This window comes from Eptesicus fuscus, chromosome 21, assembly GCF_027574615.1.
Source record: "Eptesicus fuscus isolate TK198812 chromosome 21, DD_ASM_mEF_20220401, whole genome shotgun sequence".
Taxonomy (NCBI): Eukaryota; Metazoa; Chordata; class Mammalia; order Chiroptera; family Vespertilionidae; genus Eptesicus; species Eptesicus fuscus.
In genome coordinates this window covers 40,076,976-40,097,556 of record NC_072493.1, presented here as the reverse complement: position 1 = coordinate 40,097,556, position 20,581 = coordinate 40,076,976, and the positions used below count along the sequence as shown (strand labels likewise).

Here is a 20,581-nt window from a genome sequence, read left to right as displayed (position 1 = left end):
CTGCCTCACTTTTTTTTAATTTTTATTGATTTTTTTTTTTTTTTTTTTTACAGAGAGGAAGGGAGAGGAATAGAGAGTTAGAAACATCGATGAGAGAGAAACATCGATTAGCTACCTTCTGCACACCCCCTACTGGGGATGTGCCCGCAACCAAGGTACATGCCCTTGACCAGAATCGAACCTGGGACCCTTCAGTCCGCAGGCCACCGCTCTATCCACTGAGCCAAACCGGTTAGGGCTCTGCCTCACTTTTTGAGTGTATTATTGATTTTGGAGAAAGAGGAAGGGGGAGGGGAGATCAGTTTGTTGTTTCACTTATTTATGTATTCATTGGTTGATTCTTGTATGTGACCTGACCAGGGATCGAACCTGAAACCTTCACATTTCAGATGACATTCTAACTAAGTTATCAGGCCAAGACCTGTCCCACTTCTTTATTTCATAAAGTGCTCCTTAAAGATTATTTTTTTCCTTAAAGATTTTTTGGCCCAACTGGCGTGGCTCAGTGGTTGAGCATCGACCTATGAACCAGGAGGTTACGGTTCGATTCCCAGTCAGGGCACATGCCCAGGTTGTAGGCGCGATCGCCATTGGGAGGCAGGCAGAAGGCAGCCAGTCAATGATTCTCATCATTGATCTTTCTATCTTTCTCTCCCTTTCTCTTCCTCTGTCTGAAATCAATAAAAAATTTTAAAAACTTTTGACAAAGCATGAGCTTCTATCTCTTCTGAATAGTTTTTGATAAATCATAAAGCTACATCCTTGTCATTGTATTTGCTGTGCAATATGATCTCCACCAACTTCTTCTCCCTCTCCCTTCTCTCTTCAATAAAGACATTTAAAAGTAATAATAATTCTTGAACAACCTATTGTTCTTTTGGTTTGCACTGGGATGCGAAAGAAAAATATCCCTGCGCTTTCTGTCTGTCTTTGTGGCGGCCCAGATTGAATAAGGGACTACATTTGAAAAAAAATAATAATAAAAAATAAAAGTAATAATAATTGACTGGTGGTGTAACAGTGGGGATTGTAACCCACACCACCATTCTTTTGACATTGTTTCTGTAAATGATGACTCTAATATGTAGCTTGTAGAAAAACAGTATGTTTGTATAGGAATCTTAGGAATTAATTTCAGAAGATACGGACTCTGACCTTTAGTCATCCCAGTTCTGGGAAATTTGCTGCCCTTCAACCATTAGAACCAGGATGACAGAGACCAGGATAACACATACCAGACCGTCACTTGACTGGTTTTGAGGTTCCTTATAGGAATGGATGGTGCTGGCCTGTACGCAGAGAATTTTCAATGGCCTCCCTTGGTTCCTTTGTTCTCCTTTGCCTCTCCCTCCTTATAAAAACCTCTGCCTGCACTGAGATAGGGAGATGGGCTTTATGATGAGGGTCCCCCATCACCTGAGGTGACCGGCACTTGAATAAACCTCTCCTTTTTCACCAGCATTTGTCTCAGGAGTCTGTTTTTTGTGGCATCAGGCAGCCAAACTTGGGTTCTGGTTACAGTGGGAGGGGAAGTGGCTGGGATGTGGACAAATGAGATTGGCCCTGTGTTAAAAACGGATGAAGCTTAGTGTATGTGGAGCGTTCTTATATTATTCTCTCCACTTTGGTGTCTGCGTGAAATTGTCCTTAATAAACAGAAATGAGTGCATTGGTTTTATTTTAGTTTAAATTAATTGAATTTTTAAAAATCACAAAGAATGTGGAATGAGGTGATTATTTTAATAGTAGGAGCCAGCTTAAAGAAGAGAATAAAAATCGCTAAATTCTGGACAGAGGTCCTCTCTACATGCATTGAGAGTGAAAGAGATCAGAACAACTTGCTCAGAGGGAGTTATGTGTATGTATGGTCTTTAATTTTTTAAGCATTGAGATGTGAACAGTGAATTAGTGTCCTGTTTATATTAAACATTTCTGGAATTTTTCAAAATTCTATGAAAGCAGAGACTAATGAAAAAACATCACCCATGTATCCATCATCTTACATTAAAAAAATTATCAACCTATAAATGATTTGGTTTCTATTCCAATTGAATGGACTTGCAGTGGATTCCTGAGAGTCCATCATTTTCTCTGTACCAGTTAAGGACTGGGATGCCTTCTGAGAAATGCAGCATTAGGCAATGTCATTGTTGTGCAAACATCACAGCACAAACCTAGATGGTCTAGCCTACTACATACCTAGGCTATTTGATCTAGCCTAATGCAGCTATGCTACAAGCCTCTACAGCTTGTGACTGTACAAAACAACATGAGATTAAATCAAGCACAAAACAAAATGATGCTATCAAGAGACAAGGTAGCCCGGCCACTGTGGCTCAGTGGTTGAGTGTTGACCCATGAATTAAGAGGTCACTGGTTCAATTCCCGGTCAGGGCACATGCCCAGGTTGTAGATTTGATTCCCAGGGTAGGGCATGCAGGAGGCAGCCATTTGATGAATGGTGTTTCTCTCTCATCAATGTTTCTTTCTTTCTGTCCCTCTCCCTTCCCATCTCTCTCTCTCAAAATCAATAAAAACATATATTTTTAAAAGAGAGGCAAGGTAAAGGAGATGTGTGAGGCTGCTGTTGGTGTAACACAGCATACTGTATTACAGCAAACCTTTTTTTTATAAGTAGAAAGAGTACACTCTAAAATAAAAAAAATATGGCATAATATGCCCTAATCGGTTTGGCTCAGTGGATAGAGCGTCGGCCTGAGGACTGAAGGGTCCCAGGTTCGATTCTGGTCAAGGGTATGTACCTTGGTTGCGGGCATGTACCTAGTAGGAAGTGTGCAGGAGGCAGCTGATCGATGTTTCTCTCTCATCTATGTTTCTAACTCTCTATCCCTCTCTCTTCCTCTCTGTAAAAAATCAATAAAATATATTTAAAAAATCAATAAAATAAAAAAATATATATATGGCATAATAAATACACAAACCAGTACCAGAGTCATTTCCTGTCATTATCAAGTATTATGTACTGTGCTATGCTTTTATATGACTGGCAGCACAGCAGGTGTGTTGACAGCAGCATCACCACAAACACGTGAGTAATGTATGAGCTACAGTGTTAAGGTGGCTATGATGTCACTAGGCCACAGAAATGTTTCAGCTTTGCAGTGAGAGGTAACCGGTTGGATTCCCGGTCGGGGCACATACCCAGGTTGCCAGCCTCGATCCCCAGTCGGGGGCGTGCAGGAGGTGGCTGATCTTTGGTTCTCACATTGATGTTTCTCTCTGTCCCTCTTCCTTCCTCTCTAAAAATCAACAATAATACAAAAGCACTCATTTTCATTTTCACTTCTGAAGGTCGGGAATCTGAGCTCAGTCGCACTGGGCTGACATCAAGGTGCTGGCGGGGCCGCGAGCCCTCCAGATCTCTGGGAAGAATCCGTTTGCTCCCTGGCCTTTTCCAGCTTCTAGAGCTGCATTCCTTGCATTCATTGCCCCTGCCCCCCTCCCCCCCCCATCTTCAAAGCCTGCAGGGTAGCGTCTTGCTTCAGGGTCACACTGTACAGTTACAGAGCACCTGGATATCTCACACCTGCAAAGTCGCTTTTGCCATGTAAGGGGACATTCACGGGGTCCAGGGATCAGTGCCTGCAGATCTCTGGGGACCATTATTCAGCCTACCCGGAGAATATGACAATTCAAATAAGGTGGTCAGGAAAGGCCTCAGAGAGGAAAGGACTTTTGAGGGAGGAAGCCATGCAGAGATCTGGGAAAGAAGCTTCCAGACAGACGGAGGAGCAACTACAAAGGCCAGGAGGAGGCAGGAGGCAGTCATTCTAAGATGGCTCCCAACCCTCCGGCCTCCTGGTGTTCACGCCCTGGAGTAACCCTGCCCTGCGCACGGGCTGGATGTAGGGACGTATCCTAAGGAATGGAATACAGCAAAAGCGATGGACTGTCCCTTCTGACATTAGGTTATGAAAGACAGTGACTTCCATCTGTGCCCCTCTCTCTGGCTCTGCTTGCTTTCTTGCTTTGATAAAGCCAGCTGGCCTCAGAGATGCCTACGTGCCAGGAACCTCAGGGAGTTCCCTGCTGACATCCAGCAAGGAAATGAATCCTGCCAGCAACCTGTGGGCTTAGTGGTAGATTGTTTCTAAGTTGAGCTGAAGGCCTGCCCTGGCTGACCTGGGGCCTGCAGGCTGGGGGAAGCTCCTGCATTGAGCGTCTGCCCCCTGGTGGTCAGTACACGTCATAGTGACTAGTTGTTCCACCATTTGATCTATTTGCATATTAGGCTTTTATTATATAGGGTATTTTTATTGATTTCAGAGAGGAAGGGAGAGGGAGACCTAGAAACATCAATGATAAGAGAGAATCATTGACCGACTGCCTCCTGCACATCCCTACTGGGGATCAAGCCTGCAACCCTGGCATGTGCCCTGACCAGGAATCGAACCATGACTTCCTGGTTCATAGGTCGATGCTCAATCGCTGAGCCATGCGGCCAGGCTGTTTTTTTTTTGGTTTTTTTTTGGTCTTGTTTTTTATTAATCCTCATTTGAGGATATTTTCCCATTGATTTTTAGAGAAAGTGGAAAGGAGAGGAAGAGACAGAGAGAAACATCAATGTGAGAAAGACATATCAATTGGTTGCCTCCAGCACGCACCCCAACCATGGCTGGAGAACGTGCCCTTGACCGGAATCAGTCCACCGGCCCACACTCTATCCACTGAGCCAAACCAGCTAGGGCGCCCCACAGCTATTTCTGAAGCAAACACATAAAAGCGAGCATTTATTGAAATCTTAATATGTGCTAACCCCAGTTTTAGCAGCTTTATGTGGGTTAGTTTAAGTGTCACCTACACTGTAGATAACCTAATTTTACATGCTTCGAATATAAGAAAATGCAACACCAGAGAAGTTAAGTAACTAGGTCAGGGTCACGCAGGTAGTAGAGTGGAGTCAGGGTTTGGACCCAAGCATTCTGGTTCCAAAGTCCACAACTTAACCACCAAACCACAGGGCCTTTGTATTACTGCCTGATTAAGACAGTAAGTGGCAAATAGTAGGAGCTCAATAAATGAAGGGAGTTATTTGTCCCAGAGAAGTTTAGGACACAGCAGGTATTTTATAAGTGCATGTTTGTCTGGTACGGTGAAGCCATTCCTAACTCGTGGGTCCCGAAGGCGTCCCCAATTTCCCTGTCTTCGCTCCTCGATAATCTGGGCAGAAGCGGGAAGACCAAATCCTAATGAATGGGATCGATTCTCTCGGTTCTCTTCCTTTCCTGTTTTGTTCTTGGTCCTCGGCGATCCTCAGCGACGCGGGCCTCTCTCGGGAGCCCGCCCTCGCATTGCCGTGCGCACGCGCATTATCCCGATTGGCTCCACCCCAGCGGAGTGACGGGCGGGATCTACCAATAGCGTTGTGAGGAAGGTGGAGCGGCGCCTCGAGGACGCCCCACGGGTCCTGCCTCACTGAATATTCATGAGGGAGGCGGGTTGACGCCGCTTCCAGCCGCGACCGGCGCCATGAAGTGAGAGCGGCCGGGGTTTGCGGCTCCCTTGCGGGAGCGGGGTCCTGGAAGATGGGGGGACTGGTGGGCGCGCTCGGGGCCGCTGCGGGGGCGAGGGGTGACCGAGGGGGTGAGGTGGGGATAGACTCGGGGACCTACGGTGCGGTAACGGGGATGGGCAGCGAGGCGATGCCGAGGGGAGACCCGGAGGCTCCTGGGGACTGGGGTACGTCCGGGGGGGGGGGGGCCCGACGGGCCGCGCCCGGCAGGTAACCTCTCTCGGCCCGACGACTGGGGAGTAGAGGGGCCGGAGGGGGGCTGAGGGGACGCGGAACTGACCGGACAGCCCCGCCGCCAGGCTCAACGTGGACGGGCTGCTGGTCTACTTCCCGTACGATTACATCTACCCGGAGCAGTTCTCCTACATGCTGGAGCTCAAGCGCACGCTCGACGCCAAGGTGCGTGGGGCCCGCCGCCGCCGCCCGCCCGACGGAGGGGCTGCCCCCGGGGACGCAGGAGGTCTAGACGGAAACCCGAGGTCCTCGATAGAGAGCCAAACCCTCACCTAAAGCAACACTAGTTACAGCAGCAGCCGCTGACGCTTATCGGAGGCGGAGCTGCTCCGTGGTTAGGAACATGTAGACGTTGGGGTCGGCTACCCGAGTTGGAATCCTGGATGCACAGCTGTGTGCCTTTGGGTCAATCACCTAACCTCCCTGTTCCGTCGTTTTCACCTCCGCGAAATGGGCGTAGCAACACCGCCCGTCTCAGAGGTCCCTGGGAGGGTTACATGGGTGAATTCGCTAAGTCAGGGAGCGGTTCTCAACCGGGGATGGTTTTGACCCCCCCAGAGGCCATGCGGCCATGTCTGGAGACATTTCTGGGTGGCAGATGGGTGCAGTGGGGGTGCTGCTGGCATCTATGGTAGGTAGAGCCCATCGATGCTGATAAGCATCTTACAGTGCGCAGGGCAGCCCTCAAGATGGCAAACCCTGATGTAAGACACTTAGACATACTGCCAGAAAAAAAAAAAAAGAAAGAAAAGAAATACTGCCAGGCGCACAGTAAGCGCTGGGAGGGTTTGCTAACTTGAAAGAAAAAGGGCTCTTCCTAGCCTGTGGCCCAGCTGGATGAGCCCCCTCTCGTGCCCTGGTTCGATTCCCGGTCAGGGCACATCCTGGTTGTGGCTGGGTCCCCAGTAGGGGGCGTGCAGGAAGCAGCCCATCCATGTTTCTCTCACTGATGTTTCTCCCTGTACTTTCCTCTCTCTCTCAAATCAATAAAAACGTATTTAAAAAATAAAAGAAAAAGGGGCTCACTATATTCAGATACTATGCTAAATGTTTAACCCACAGTTTCTCATTAGAGCTTATTAGGCCCATTTTAGAGATGAGGCTACTGAGGCCAGAGAGGTGAAGGCACTTGCCAAAGACCCCTCAACAAAGAGGTGGCAGAAGTGGGGTTCAAATCCACTGCTCCTGGGGCCCAGACTTTCCATTGCTGTGTCATCCTGCTGTTCCAAGATGGTGGTATTAGTGGGGAGGGGGTGTTCCCAGAGTTTGTGCCCCTGAAGTTCTGAGCGCCTGTGTCTTGTTCCTCTCACCCCCAACACGCAGGGTCATGGCGTTCTGGAGATGCCCTCAGGAACTGGGAAGACAGTGTCCCTGCTGGCCCTGATCATGGCATATCAGCGGGTAAGTGACCCTTTGGGCCTGTGGAGGGGGAAGGGGGAAGGGGCCAGGGCTGAGCCCACTGTCGTTGGCAGGCGTATCCGCTGGAGGTGACTAAACTCATCTATTGCTCAAGGACAGTGCCCGAGATTGAGAAGGTGAGCTGGGGCCAATCTCCGAGCTCCCCCACGTTTCCTGGGCCTCACTGGTCCCCCCGGCCCCTCCCCGGTGGTTGCCATCACCGCTTTGGGAAGTTGGGGAAGGGGCTGGGGCCTGGCAGGGTGGGGGCTTGTGCTTTCAGGGAGGCCAAGTCCCCTGCCTCCTGGGCTGGCACAGGTGATTGAAGAGCTTCGGAAGTTGCTCAATTTCTACGAGAAGCAGGAGGGTGAGAAGCTGCCGTTCTTGGGGCTGGCGCTGAGCTCTCGGAAGAACCTGTGCATTCATCCGGAGGTGAGTGCCCACGCCTCCCCTCGCCCTAAGCCCTGGGGTGAGGAAACCCTTCATCCACCAGGAGTTTTCTCGGGGAGGTCGGCAGGGGCCACACACAGAATTCTCTTCTCACTTTTCAAAGTCGACTCATTGCTCGTGGCCAAGGCAAGCACACTTCTTTGGGGGAGCCTTCCCACTTTCCCCCCAGCCTAGGAGAGGTTACAAAGGCACTTCCTGGAGTTCAGCAGGCCTGGGTTCCTGGCTCTGAAGCATTAGTTGTGTAAATTTTTTTAAAATATATTTTTGTTGATTTCAGAGAGGAAGGGAAAGAGAGAGAGAGAGATACAAAGAGATACATCAAGATGAGAATCATTGATCGACTGCCTCCTGCATGCCCACACTGGGGATTGAGCCCACAACCTGGGCATATGCCCTGACAGGGAATTGAACCGTGACCTCCTGGTTCATGGGTCGATGTGCAACCACTGAGCCACACTGGCTGGGCAGTTGTGTACTTTTGCGTAGGTGATTTTTGGAGTCTGGGCCTCAGTTTTCCTTTCTGTTAAATAAGTATAACTAAGTACCTGCTTCATACAGTTGATAAGATTAGGTGAGATGATGTATGTATAGTCCTTAGCATGTACAAAGAGCTAGAAGAATATGAGAGATTTTCATGATATTAATAGATATATGACACATAGAATATTCGTGTCAGAGCCTTCCTGTTGGTGAAGGAAAAGGCTTTGTGTGGGGCAAAGGCAGCCCTGGGCTGTGACGCTGCCACCAGCAGAGCCTCGGAGGGCACAGGCCCGGGCAAGGCAGTTTGTCAGGCTGTGTGACCAGACCCTCTTCTGGTTCTAAGACCTGCCAAGGTGCTGGTTGTTTGCACTTTAAAAGATGGAGCAGTTACCCTTAATCTACACACTGCAGGCGTCCTCAAACTATGGCCCGCGGGCCACATGCGGGTGTTTTTGCCGTTTTGTTTTTTTACTTCAAAATAAGGTATGTGCAGTGTGCATAGGAATTTGTTCATAGTTTTTTTTAAACTATAGTCCGGCCCTCCAACGGTCTGAGGGACAGTGAACTGGCCCCCTGTTTAAAAAGTTTGAGGACCCCTGCAGTAAAGAATCTTCAAGGCTTAGTGGTGTGTGTGTGTTTGTTTTTTAGGTTTAATTGACATACTCATTTTGGGTGTACAACATAATGATTTGATATTTGTATACATCTCGAAATGATTACTGCAATAATCCAGTTAGTATCTGTCACCTTACATATTTATAATTTTTGTGTGTGTGTGTGATGTGAACTTTTAAGATCTATTCTCTTAGCAACTTTCAAGTATGCAATATAGTATTAACTAGAGTCACATGCTGTGCGTCCTCAGGACTTTTTTTATTTAACTGGGAGTTTGTACCTTTTGACCAGTTTCACCCATTTCACCCATCCCAACCCCACCTCTGGCAACCACCAATCTCTTCTCTGTCTATGAGCTTGGCTGTTTCTTTTCTCTCTCTCTCTCTCTTTTTTTTTTTTTTTAGATTCTCTGCATAAGTGAGGTCATATGTAGCTTGTCTTTCTCTGAGTGACCTATTTCACTTAGCATAATGCCCTGAAGGTCCACCCACACTGTCACAATGTTTCCTTGTCCATTGTATATAGGGCTTAATGTTTCAAAAGGAATAACTTAAAAGTAACAGTTTTGCCATTCTTTCAATAAGTTCCCAAGTGTCTTAACTGTTTATTATTGAAACGGATTGAGGTTTGAGTTTTCCAGAAACCCCCCAGCTCCACCCCAGAGAGCAGCTTCCCATCCCACCCAGGGCTGGGGCGGAGAGCCCCGGGTTCCAGGAGCGGCCGGGCTTTTCAGCCTGTGTCAGTGCTGAGCCGCACACCCGCCCTGCTCCCCAGGTCACACCCCTGCGCTTTGGGAAGGATGTCGATGGAAAATGCCACAGCCTCACAGCCTCCTACGTGCGGGCGCAGTACCAGCGGGACCCCAGCCTGCCCCACTGCCGCTTTTACGAGGTGCCTGCCAGGACAGGGCGAAGGGAGGGCGGGCAGCAGCCTGTGACAACCCACCTCTCTGACCCCCAGGCACCCTCTCGCCCTGCCCCAGGAATTTGACATTCATGGGCGCCAGGTGCCCCTCCCTGCTGGCATCTACAACCTGGATGACCTGAAGGCCGTGGGGCGGCGCCAGGGCTGGTGCCCGTACTTCCTTGCCCGGTACTCGGTGAGGAGACTGGCAGCGGGTGGGCAGAGGGCACATGTGCGGATCGCAGGCTGCCTGCCCATCTGACTGCCTGTGTCTGCCTGCCTGCCTGTATCTCCCGATGGGTCTGTGCCTCTGTCTGACTCTGTCAACTTGCTTATTTTTGTGCCTGGCCTGTGTTTGTCTGTCCTCGCCTCGCCTCTGTGGGCCTGTGAGGAAGTGACGTGGTAGTGTGGGTGGGTGGGAGGTAGCATGGTTCAGGGATTAGGGGTGGCAGGCAGGCTTGGTGTAACCCTACCCCCCCCCCCGGCCCCCGCCGCCAGATCCTACACGCCAACGTGGTGGTTTACAGCTACCACTACCTCCTGGACCCCAAGATTGCAGACCTGGTGTCCAAGGAGCTGGCCCGCAAGGCCGTTGTGGTCTTCGACGAGGCCCACAACATTGGTGAGGAGGGCGCCAGGGAGGTGATGCCAGCCCCTCAGTGCTACCCAGTCTCTGCCTGCCTGAGCCGGGCCTTCCCCTCTCCCTCTCCAGACAATGTCTGCATCGACTCCATGAGCGTCAACCTCACCCGCCGGACCCTGGACAGATGCCAGGGCAACCTGGAGACCCTGCAGAAGACAGTGCTCAGGTGGGGGTGCGGGCAGCAGGAGACCCTGTGCCCGCCTTGCCCCTGCCATCCGGCCCCTGCCTGACCTGCCTCCAGGGACACCAGGCTTGTCCCGATGTCCCCTCAGGTGTCACCCCCTCTTCCTACACCCCGTCTCCCTGCAGGATCAAGGAGACAGATGAGCAGCGCCTGCGTGAGGAGTACCGGCGCCTCGTGGAGGGGCTGCGGGAGGCCAGTGTCGCCCGGGAAACCGACGCCCACCTGGCCAACCCCGTGCTGCCCGACGAGGTGCTGCAGGGTGAGCTGCCGCCCGCCTCGGCCGCTCCCTGTCCCCGCCCCGTGGGGTGGCGGCTGACCCCTTGTCCCCGCAGAGGCGGTGCCGGGCTCCATCCGCACGGCCGAGCACTTCCTGGGCTTCCTGCGGCGGCTGCTGGAGTACGTCAAGTGGCGGCTGCGCGTGCAGCACGTGGTGCAGGAGAGCCCCCCCGCCTTCCTGAGCGGCCTGGCCCAGCGCGTGTGCATCCAGCGCAAGCCCCTCAGGTGCGCCCGCCCGCCAGCGGCCTTGTCCTCTGCGCCTGTGGCCTGGGGTCTCCCTGTAGCCCGTGTCAGGCGTGTAAGTGAGGAGTGGGGGGCGAGAGCATGCCTGGCACCTGTCGGCCAGAGCAGGGTCGGAGCTGGTCCCGGGATCCTGTGTTGGGCAGGGGCCTGGCAGGCCGCACGTGGCCTGATCAGAGGATTTACCTGAAGCGTTGGATGGAGACACTGTTTGCAGAGGGGTGGGCAGGGCGGAGGAGCCAGCAGGGCACCTGGGAGAGCTCGGAGGCAGTTCCACCCCAGGCCCTGAGGAGGGGCTCCTGACACGACCCAGCAGGTGGGAGCTTGGGCCCCTGCAGGGCCTCTCACTGCTCCCCTCACCCCAGCCTGAGGACAGGAGAACGGATCTGGGGATCTGGCGGGAGGGCGGGGCTCGCTGTTCTGGATAAGTCACCAGTCCTCTCTGGACTTCAGGCTCCTCTGTAAAATGGGGAGGGGGTCCCCTTTCACGCCGGCGGCTGGTGGCTCATGAGAAAGCAGTGATGGCAGTGCCGGCCCTGTCTTAGGACTGATGATGAGCTAAGCACTTAGTGCCCCTGCCTCACGGAGGCCCTGTGGTGTCCCTGCTGCCGATGAGGACACTGTGGCCCGGGGGAAGCCATGCCCGTCACCCCGCACTGCGTGGGGTATTGTGCAAAGCCAGGCCTGGGAGCGCCGAGGCGCCAGGCTGCTCTGCCTCTGAGGGGTGGGGCAGCCCTCGGTGTGGCCTTGCCTGCCTCCCCCCAGAGGGGAGGCTTGTGAGGGCAGAGATGGGGTCCTAGCACCCACCACATGTTCCCGAGGACCTGCTTTGTGCTGGGGACACAGTGGTGATGGAGACAGCGCTGGCCCTGCCCCTGCCCTCCGGGCTCACAGTCTTAGTGGGGAGATAGACCCATCTCCAGACAGAGACCAACCTGAGCAGCTGGGGCTGGGATGGAGAGCCCAGGGGCACCCCCGATCCAGCCGGGAGTTGGGGTGGGAGGGGGTGCAGACGGCAGACTTGAAGAAATGACATTCAGGAGCAGGTTTCAAACTCTGGAGCCAGGCGGTCCTGCTCCGTGACCTGCCTGTCCCCAAGGGTGAGAGCCTGAGGCCCGGTCGTCAGTGTTTGTGTGCATGAGTGTGACAGCGTGTGTGAGACTGCGAGCGTGTGTGAGCATTGGGACTCTGATGCTGTGTGTGTGAGCAGGGTGGCCGAGTGTGACTGAGATGGCGTGAGGTTCTGGGTATAAGTGTGTGACATGTGGCCGAGCAGGACTCACGTGGCTGGGATTCTGGGTGTGGCTGTGGATCTCCTACTTTGACCGAGAACCTGCGTGTGAGATTTTGTGACCATGTGTGACGTGGGACCACATGACTCGGGTGTGTGCTTATTTCTCTGTGCCGATGTGCACGCAGAGGCGACCCGCACAGCCCAGGCCCTGCCCTCACTGTGGAGATGGGAGCTCTGACAGCGGAGGAGGGGCTGCTGGTCCTGTCCGTCCTTCCCCTCCCCCTCACCCTGTCTGGCCGCCCCACCAGGTTCTGCGCTGAACGCCTCCGCTCCCTCCTGCACACCTTGGAGATCGCAGACCTCGCGGACTTCTCCCCGCTCACGCTCCTGGCTAACTTTGCCACCCTAGTCAGCACCTACGCCAAGGGTAAGTGCGCCTCTTCCTGCCTCGGCCGGCCCCCTGGCAGCTGGAGTCAGGATCCCAGTGGAGTCCGGAGGGTTGTCTGTGGGACTTGGACCCTCGGGACCTTGTAGAGCTGGGCTCAGGAGTTTGGCTTTGAGGGCACTGGGGAGCCACCGACAGTTCTGAGTGAGCGAGCCTCATGCTCAGATCTGTGCTTTCAGAGGCTCCCTCCGGCTGCAGCCTGGAGAAGCGGGGGAGGGGGAGAGCGATGGTATGAGATGAGGCCAGAGAGGTTCTCTGGGGTCAGCTCACACTTAGGGTGTGGTGAGGACCTGGTTGTTGTTTTTTAAACAAAATACACTGAGTGGCCAGATTATTATGATCTCTGAACACATAATAATCTGGCCACTCAGAGTGTGTGTGTGTGTGTGTGTGTGTGTGTGTGTGTGTGTGTATTAGAGGCCCAGTGCATGAATTCGTGCATGGGTGGGGTCCAGCCAGCCTGGCTAGGGGGAGGGGACATGGGTGGTTGGCCAGCCTGCCTGCTGGTCGAACTCCTGGTCTAGAGGACAATTTGCATATTAGCCTTTATTATATAGGCCCGCAGTCGGCAAACTGCGACTCGCAAGCCACATGCAGCTCTTTGGCCCTTTGAGTGTGGCTCTTCCACAAAATACCATGGCCTGGGCGAGTCTATTTTGAAGAAGTGGTGTTAGAAGAAGTTTAAGTTTAAAAAATTTGACTCTCAAAAGAAATTTCAATTGTTGTACTGTTGATATTTGGCTCTGTTGACTAATGAGTTTGCCGACCACTGATATAGGATATACACTGAGTGGCCAGATTATTATGCGTTCAGAGATCATAATAATCTGGCCACTCAGTGTATATTTTTATTGATTTCAGAGAGGAAGGGAGAGGGGGAGAGAGAGATAGAAACATCAGTGATGAGAGAGAATCATTGATTGGCTGCCTCCTGCACACCCCCTACTGGGGATCAAGCCCACAATCTGGGCATGTGCCCCTGACTGGAATTGAACCCGGGACCCGTCAGTCCACAGGCCTGACGCTCTATCCACTGAGCCACACCGGCCAGGGCAGGACCTGGTTGTTCTGTTCCTGTTGGCACTGGGGGCCATGGCAGGTTCTGAGCAAGGGAGGGGCAGGGGCAGATTTGCACTTTAGAAATGTTCTTCCCGAGGGACTGGGGCAGGATAGATGGAGCCTGGCCAGGGCTGGACGAGGGGAAGGGAAGGGGGGAAGGGTTGGGGGAAGGTGGGAGGTAAGGAGGCCAGGACTGACTTGGTGCCTGGTGTGGGCAGCATGGGGGGAGGAGCTGAGGGTGATGCTCAGATTTCCAGCTTGCCGCGAGAGGGGAAGCGCTCCGGAGGCTCTCGCCTTTATCGGTCAGCATCCCCTTCCCTTCCTCAGCTCAGTCCGATCCCCGGGGATTACGCCTCTATCCAGGAAACCAGGTCAGGCCTGCCGAGTGGCCTGCGGCTGGGCCCGGCCTCGGGGAGGACAGAAGCCCGTTCCCCCACCCCAGGGCCATCAGAAGCAAGTCCCCCTGGAAGATTCCTTCTGCGTCCATTCCTCTGTCCCATGCTGTCTTCCCTCCGGCTGCCTTCCTCCTCTCCTCCCCACTTCCCCATCTGCCAGCACCTCACTTTCTTAGTGTGTGCTACTTTTGTCTGTTCTTTACTGATTTCAGAGGGAGGAAGGAAGAGGGGGAAAGGGATGGAAACATCAATGATGAGAGAGAGTCATTGATTAGCTGCCTCTGCACACCCCCTACTGGGGCAAAACCCTGACTGGGAATTACCCTGACTGGGAATTGAACCGTGACCTGCTGGTTCATGGGTCAACGCTCAACCACTGAGCCACACCGGCCAGGCACCACCTCACTTTCTTTTACCTGGAATACCCTCCCCATCCTCCTCAGCCTCCAACCACCTCCTCCTCCTTTCGATCCCGGCTTAGTAGGATGTCCTTTCTCCATGAAGCCGTCTCTGACTTCCAGGCTCGGCCTGGCCTCCTCTTCTGGGCTCTCCCATCCCAGCCCTGCCACTCGGGTGGTCGTTGTCTGGGGACAGGTCTGCTGTGTCCCCATCACTGAACTGTGAACCCTGAGAGGGCAGGCCAGAGCTGTCTTGGTCTCTGCTGTGTCCCCAGCACAATGAGTGGGAGCTGTGAGCCCAGTGAGGGAGGCGACCACAGTGGTTCAGGGACGACTGTGGGGAGGGGGGCGCAGATTGCAGATCGACTTTGGAGCAGAGCCGACGGCCTCCTGATGGTCCTGCTGGTTCATGGGTCAACGCTCAACCACTGAGCCACACCGGCCAGGCACCACCTCACTTTCTTTTACCTGGAATACCCTCCCCATCCTCCTCAGCCCCCAGAGGCGAGGGGAAGGCTTGAGTGGCAGGGCGGGCCCTCGTGGCCTGGAAGAGCGCGAGGGGATGGACCTCCCTGACTGTGTGCGGGTGTTGGTTCTGAGCACAGGCGGGCAGGCTGGGGTGTATTTTGGACTCAGGCGCCTGGGCTTTAGGCTTGGGCTACAGGTGGCTGGTCCCGTTCACTCTGGGGGTGGGGACTGGTGAGTGGGCATGGTCATCACTGGCACCCCAGCATTCTCACCGGCCTCCTGTAGGTTTCACCATCATCATCGAGCCCTTTGACGACAGGACCCCAACCATTGCCAACCCCATCCTGCACTTCAGGTGAGCCCTAAGCCCCGAGGGGTATGGATGGACTGTGGGGCCTCCGCCCCCCTGGCCTGGCCTTCACCACCCTCGTCTGCTTCCCACAGCTGCATGGACGCCTCGCTGGCCATCAAACCCGTCTTCGAGCGCTTCCAGTCTGTCATCATCACATCTGGGGTGAGGACCTTCTCTGTCCCCGCCCTCCCCTCAGGGGCTCCTGGTTCCGCCCAGTCCTGCTAAGATCCCTCTTGTCACCCCCACTACAGACGCTGTCCCCACTGGACATCTACCCCAAGATCCTGGACTTCCACCCTGTCACCATGGCAACCTTCACCATGACACTGGCCCGCGTCTGCCTGTGCCCCATGGTACGTGGGCGGGGGGTGGGTGACGGGTGGGAAGATGGAAGCGAGTGGCTATCTTTTCTTGGTCTGCTCCCTCCACTGATCAGGCAGGAGAGCTTTGCAGCTCAGGGCACAGATTCTGGGTTCAGACAGACCTGGGCACTCCCTGCGGCATGCTCTCCCAGTCTCAGCTTTCTCATCTGTAAAATGGGAATGCCTCCTCTGTGATCTCCCAGGCGGTGGAGGGGAGAGTGAGCTGTGGGTGTAAAATGTGGCCCAGGGCTGGGTTCTTGGTTAACATGGTTTTGCCTGGTTCGTTGTCTGCCTGTGACCTTGGCCAGTGACCCTTCTGCTTTGAGTCAGTCCCCTCTGTAAACTGGGCATCACAACACGAACCCTGGGTCCTTCGTCTGAAGCTCTTGGGCCAGGGGTGTTTGAGAACTGAGAATTTCCCCGACTTTAGAAACAAGGCGTGTGCTGTGTGCCGTGTCAGACCCACAGGGTCTGAGCAGCATCTTCTGGTCAAAGTCATGTGATTATTTCAGCAATGAAATATTTTATTTTTTAAAATGTTTTTATTGATTTTTTTAGAGAGAGAAACATTGATGAGAGAGAAACATCAATCGGCTGCCTCCCAAATGCCCCCTACTGGGGACAAAGCCCACAACCGGTGCATGAGCCCTGATCGGGAATCGAACCGGTGACCTCTTGGTGCATGGGACGATGCTCAATCTACTGAGCCAAACCAGCTGGGCAGCAGTGAAACATTTTAAAGCGTCAAAAAGGGAGATCAGTCAGGACTTTGGACTCAGGGCTGGGCAGGTTTCGCTCCTCCATTCGTTTGTGCAGACTTAAGTGTCTGGACTTCCCAGAGTGCTGCGGTGGTGGGGATTGTTTTTCCCGTGCCGGCCATGCACGGCAGCATGGTTCTGTGAGGGGCCGGTGGGGTGCACCAGTGGCTGTCAAGGTCACGGTGAGACGCGTTCTCCTGGAACCGCCTGGCTGGAGGCTGGGCTGGCTGGCGCGTGCGTGCTGGCTGGGAACACGGGCAGACGTGGATTCAGCTCCGTCTCTGCTGTTTGTTTGCCGTGTGGCCTTGGGCAGGCGACTCACCTTTCCTGCGCCTTCGGTGACTTTTCTGTGCAGCACGGATAACGGGGCAGCCGAGCGCTCCTTCAGTGACACCGAGTCTATAAAAAGCTTAGCACAGCACTAGCTGGCAACCAGAACCACACGTCAGGGTGGTTGCTGCTGCTTCGCTTATTATGACGTCTCCCGCTCCCCTCAGATCATCGGCCGTGGCAACGACCAGGTGGCCATCAGCTCCAAATTCGAGACCCGGGAAGATATTGGTATGCTGCCGTGGAGCTCGTGGCGGGGGTTGGTTTGGTTCCGAGGGGAGGTTTAGCAGTCAGTATGGCCTGTCTTGCTGTGGTAACAAACACTCCCAAGTCCAAGTGGCGTCACATAGAGGTTGCTTCTTGGCCCTGGCCCGTGCATTGGGGATTGAGGGGGGCCTGCCCAGTGTCGCCTCTGGGAACCTCCACCTCTGGGCACCGGCTGTGGTGAGACGTGACAGGAGGGATCGTGGTGATCGTGGTGAATGGCTACAGAGGTGCCCACCTGGGAGTGGCACACAGCCTCTTCCCTCCTTTCATTGGCCATGGCCAGTCACAGGCCAGGCCTAACTTCGGGGGACAGGGGTGCTGTGCTCCCACCGGCCTGCAAGGAGAAGTGGAGTGTGTGTGTGAACAGCCCTACAGATGGCTCACTGGGGCTTCTGTGAGCCCCAAGTTCAAGACCAGGCGTTAGACAGGAATGCTGGTAGGGAGTGGGGAAGAGGACCCAGGCCAGCGGAGGGGGCAACCTCTGACCCCTCACAGCGGTGATCCGGAACTACGGGAACCTCCTGCTGGAGATGTCGGCCGTGGTCCCCGACGGCATCGTGGCCTTCTTCACCAGCTACCAGTACATGGAGAGCACCGTGGCCTCCTGGTACGAGCAGGTACGCCCGCCGCCCCTGCTGCCCACACCCAGGACGGCCCCGGCTTCTCAGTCTTGGCTCTGCCCGGCTGTGTCACAGGTGCAGGGGAGAGAATAGGACGCATAGGAACAGTTTAAAGAACAGATAGTGTGTGTCCTAGGCCCTTCCCCCACCTCCAGGCTGAGAACCAGCATCACAGCCTCTGGGCCCTCAAAGGCCTGCCCCTCGGGAGAAGGAACCACCCCTGCCTCCCTGTTCCCGGTTCCCTTGCTGCTCTTTTTGGGGTGACCACCATGCCTGTGCCCCCCAGCGCATATGGCTTGACCTGGGCAGCAGGCAAGACTCTCGCTGGGTGCTGTGCTGTCAGAGGAAGGTTCTGGAGAACTAAGACTGGACAGAAACTCGGGCAGGGAGTGCACTGGGGCGTGTGTGGGCGAGGTCACGGGCATTCTGGAAAGGGGAGCCGGGACTGGGGCAGCAGGACGCAGGAGGGCAGGGGCTGCTCTGTCCTCTGCTTCTGAGCGCCCCTGGCCCAGCTCTCAGCGGGAGGTGAGATAGTGAACTTTAATCCGCACACCAGGGAGTTGGGGTGGGGAGCTCACCCACTCATGGCCAAGACCTTGGTTTTGTCCTCAGGCTCTTTCCACCCAGGGGGAGGGGCTGCTGGCCCCGCGCCCCGCATCCTGAGTGCCAGCTGTGTCCTATTGGAGAAATCTTTGCCTGCCCAGGAGCAGGTAGTCTGTGCTTCCTAAGAAAGCCCTGTAGCTTTAGCTTTCACATCTAGTCTGGGAGCACCTCAGGTTCCTCTGGGTGTGTGGTGTGAGGCCGGGTGAGGTTCCGTTTTTCCATATGGAAATCCGGCTGCTCCTGCTCCTCCCCGCTGAGGGTTACAGGTGACCATCTGTGAGGGGGATGTTTCTAGACCCTCTGTCCTGTCCCATTGTCTCTGTCCTGGCCACACGTCTCTATTACAGTGTCACATAGGAAATCTTGTCTCCAGTCAGTGGCTGGGCGGGGAGGGTCCCGACTGGCCGTCTTGGGCCACATGCCTGCCCCACTGGTTCAAAGGTGGGTGTGGGGACCGGTTCCCTGCCAGGATCACAGGTTTCCTGCAAGAAGGAGGCTACGGTGCCACCGCCCTCCCTGGGGGTCTCCGCGGGGGAGAGAAGTGGTCTGTAGCCCGGAAAGCCCGGGCAGAGCTGAGCTTAGCAAGGACACCCGAGAGCGGAACCCTCCTGCGGCCACACTGACCCGCCGTGTCCTCCAGGGCATCCTCGAGAACATCCAGAGGAACAAGCTGCTCTTCATTGAGACCCAAGACGGGGCTGAGACCAGCGTGGCCCTGGAGAAGTACCAGGAGGTGAGGATGGGACTGGGGGAGGGGGAGCTGAAAGCGGCTGGAGAGGGGGGACAGCTCTGAGGGCCGCACCTCTGTCTTGGCCACCCCTCCGCAGGCCTGCGAGAACGGCCGTGGGGCCATCCTGCTCTCAGTGGCTCGAGGCAAAGTGTCCGAGGGAATCGACTTTGGTGAGTGGACCGGGCCTTCCTGGAGCTCTGGCCATTTCTGCTCCCCAGGGGACACCCACAGCCTGGGCACGCCCGGGCCTCCCTTCCCTCCGTCCCCGGCTGCCGGTGGGGCCCTCGGAGCACCCCCACTCCTCCCACTCCTGGGCCGCATGAGGGTGGCTCTCTCCCGCTGGTCTGGGGGTAACCCCTCTCTCGCTGCCGCCCCACCCAGTGCACCACTTCGGGCGGGCCGTCATCATGTTTGGCGTCCCCTACGTCTACACGCAGAGCCGCATCCTCAAGGTGAGCAGCGCTGGGGTCGCAGGACGTTAGGGCCTCTCTTGGGTGCTCCCCCGGGATTTGCACGGGGAAGGGGCTGATGCAGAGGGACAGGCGTTAGGGCCCGGCCCCATCTCCCCACAGGCGCGGCTGGAATACCTGCGGGACCAGTTCCAGATCCGAGAGAACGACTTCCTCACCTTCGACGCCATGCGCCACGCGGCCCAGTGTGTGGGTCGGGCCATCAGGGGCAAGACGGACTACGGCCTCATGGTCTTCGCTGACAAGGTGGGGGTCAGGGGCCCACCCAACCTGGCTGTTTCCCTCATCATCATCCCGATGGGGGGGGGGGGGGGGCGGGCCGGGTAGCCCAAGCCCCCACCCCAGGGTCCTGACACCTTCCCTCTCTCTCCCGCCTCCTGCTCAAAGCGGTTTGCCCGGGCGGACAAGCGGGGGAAGCTGCCTCGCTGGATCCAGGAGCACCTCACGGACGCCAACCTCAACCTGACCGTGGACGAGGGGGTCCAGGTGGCCAAGTATTTCCTGAGGCAGATGGCACAGCCATTCCACAGGGTGAGCTGGAGGGGCCCGCCCTGCTTCCCTTTAGCCTCCCACGCGAAGCTGCTTCGGGAAGGTCTCGGCCTCCTCCCCACGCCCTCACCCAGCCTGCCCGTGGCAAAGGGAGGCTTGTGTGCGCCCACACGCCCGGCCTGGGAACTGGTGGGAGTCAAGGGCTACAGACGCCATGGTAGATGAGCAGGTGCGTGAGCCCCAAGGAGGAAGGGCGAGAGAGCTGGGGTGAGCAGCAGGCGGAGCCCCAGGAAGGCTGAGCCCCAGCCTGGGCACCGCTGTCTGGCCGCCACCTCCTCCCGGTCTGTGTTGTTTGCCGGGATAGTAGGCTCTGCATCCCACGGGTGTTTCCAAATTCAAGCATGCTGTCCCGAAGCCCCCGTGGGCCCCTCCCGTCTCCTCGTGGGGGCGTGTGGGGAAGTGCAGCACTGTCCCCCAGCCCCTGGCCTCACCCTCCCGTCCTTGCCCGCCAGGAGGATCAGCTGGGCCTATCCCTGCTTAGCCTGGAGCAGCTGGAGTCCGAGGAGACGCTGCGGAGGATCGAGCAGATTGCACAGCAGCTGTAGCGCGAGGTGGGGCAGGGCCATAAAGGAGTTCCTGGCGACTGCG

At 55.5% G+C, this 20,581-nt stretch overlaps 1 protein-coding gene and 1 pseudogene across 1 annotated transcript; both read left to right on the top strand.

Moving 5' to 3' along the window:
• Nucleotides 1-845: 845 nt before the first annotated feature.
• On the top strand, nt 846-965 carry LOC114232345 (small nucleolar RNA SNORA31; annotated as a pseudogene).
• A 4,490-nt stretch (nt 966-5,455) lies between these two features.
• ERCC2 (ERCC excision repair 2, TFIIH core complex helicase subunit) lies at nt 5,456-20,576 on the top strand. Its single transcript, XM_008158351.3, has 23 exons — nt 5,456-5,495; nt 5,833-5,932; nt 7,091-7,168; nt 7,240-7,302; nt 7,481-7,594; nt 9,482-9,598; nt 9,690-9,806; nt 10,109-10,232; nt 10,323-10,419; nt 10,563-10,696; nt 10,770-10,938; nt 12,496-12,614; nt 15,238-15,307; nt 15,397-15,466; nt 15,556-15,657; nt 16,922-16,985; nt 17,517-17,638; nt 18,885-18,977; nt 19,072-19,144; nt 19,356-19,426; nt 19,547-19,690; nt 19,832-19,975; nt 20,446-20,576. The coding sequence occupies exons 1-23, from the start codon at nt 5,491-5,493 to the stop codon at nt 20,536-20,538; spliced, it is 2,283 nt and encodes a 760-aa protein (XP_008156573.1). The 5' UTR covers nt 5,456-5,490; the 3' UTR covers nt 20,539-20,576.
• The last annotated feature ends 5 nt before the right edge of the window (nt 20,577-20,581 follow it).

What these genes read in the sequence shown, in the direction of transcription:
- ERCC2 (XM_008158351.3), top strand. An exon ending in TGGCCTCCTGGTACGAGCAG is followed by an intron (nt 17,639 to 18,884) that starts GTACGCCCGCCG and finishes CGTGTCCTCCAG; the next exon opens with GGCATCCTCGAGAACATCCA. An exon ending in CGCAGAGCCGCATCCTCAAG is followed by an intron (nt 19,427 to 19,546) that starts GTGAGCAGCGCT and finishes ATCTCCCCACAG; the next exon opens with GCGCGGCTGGAATACCTGCG.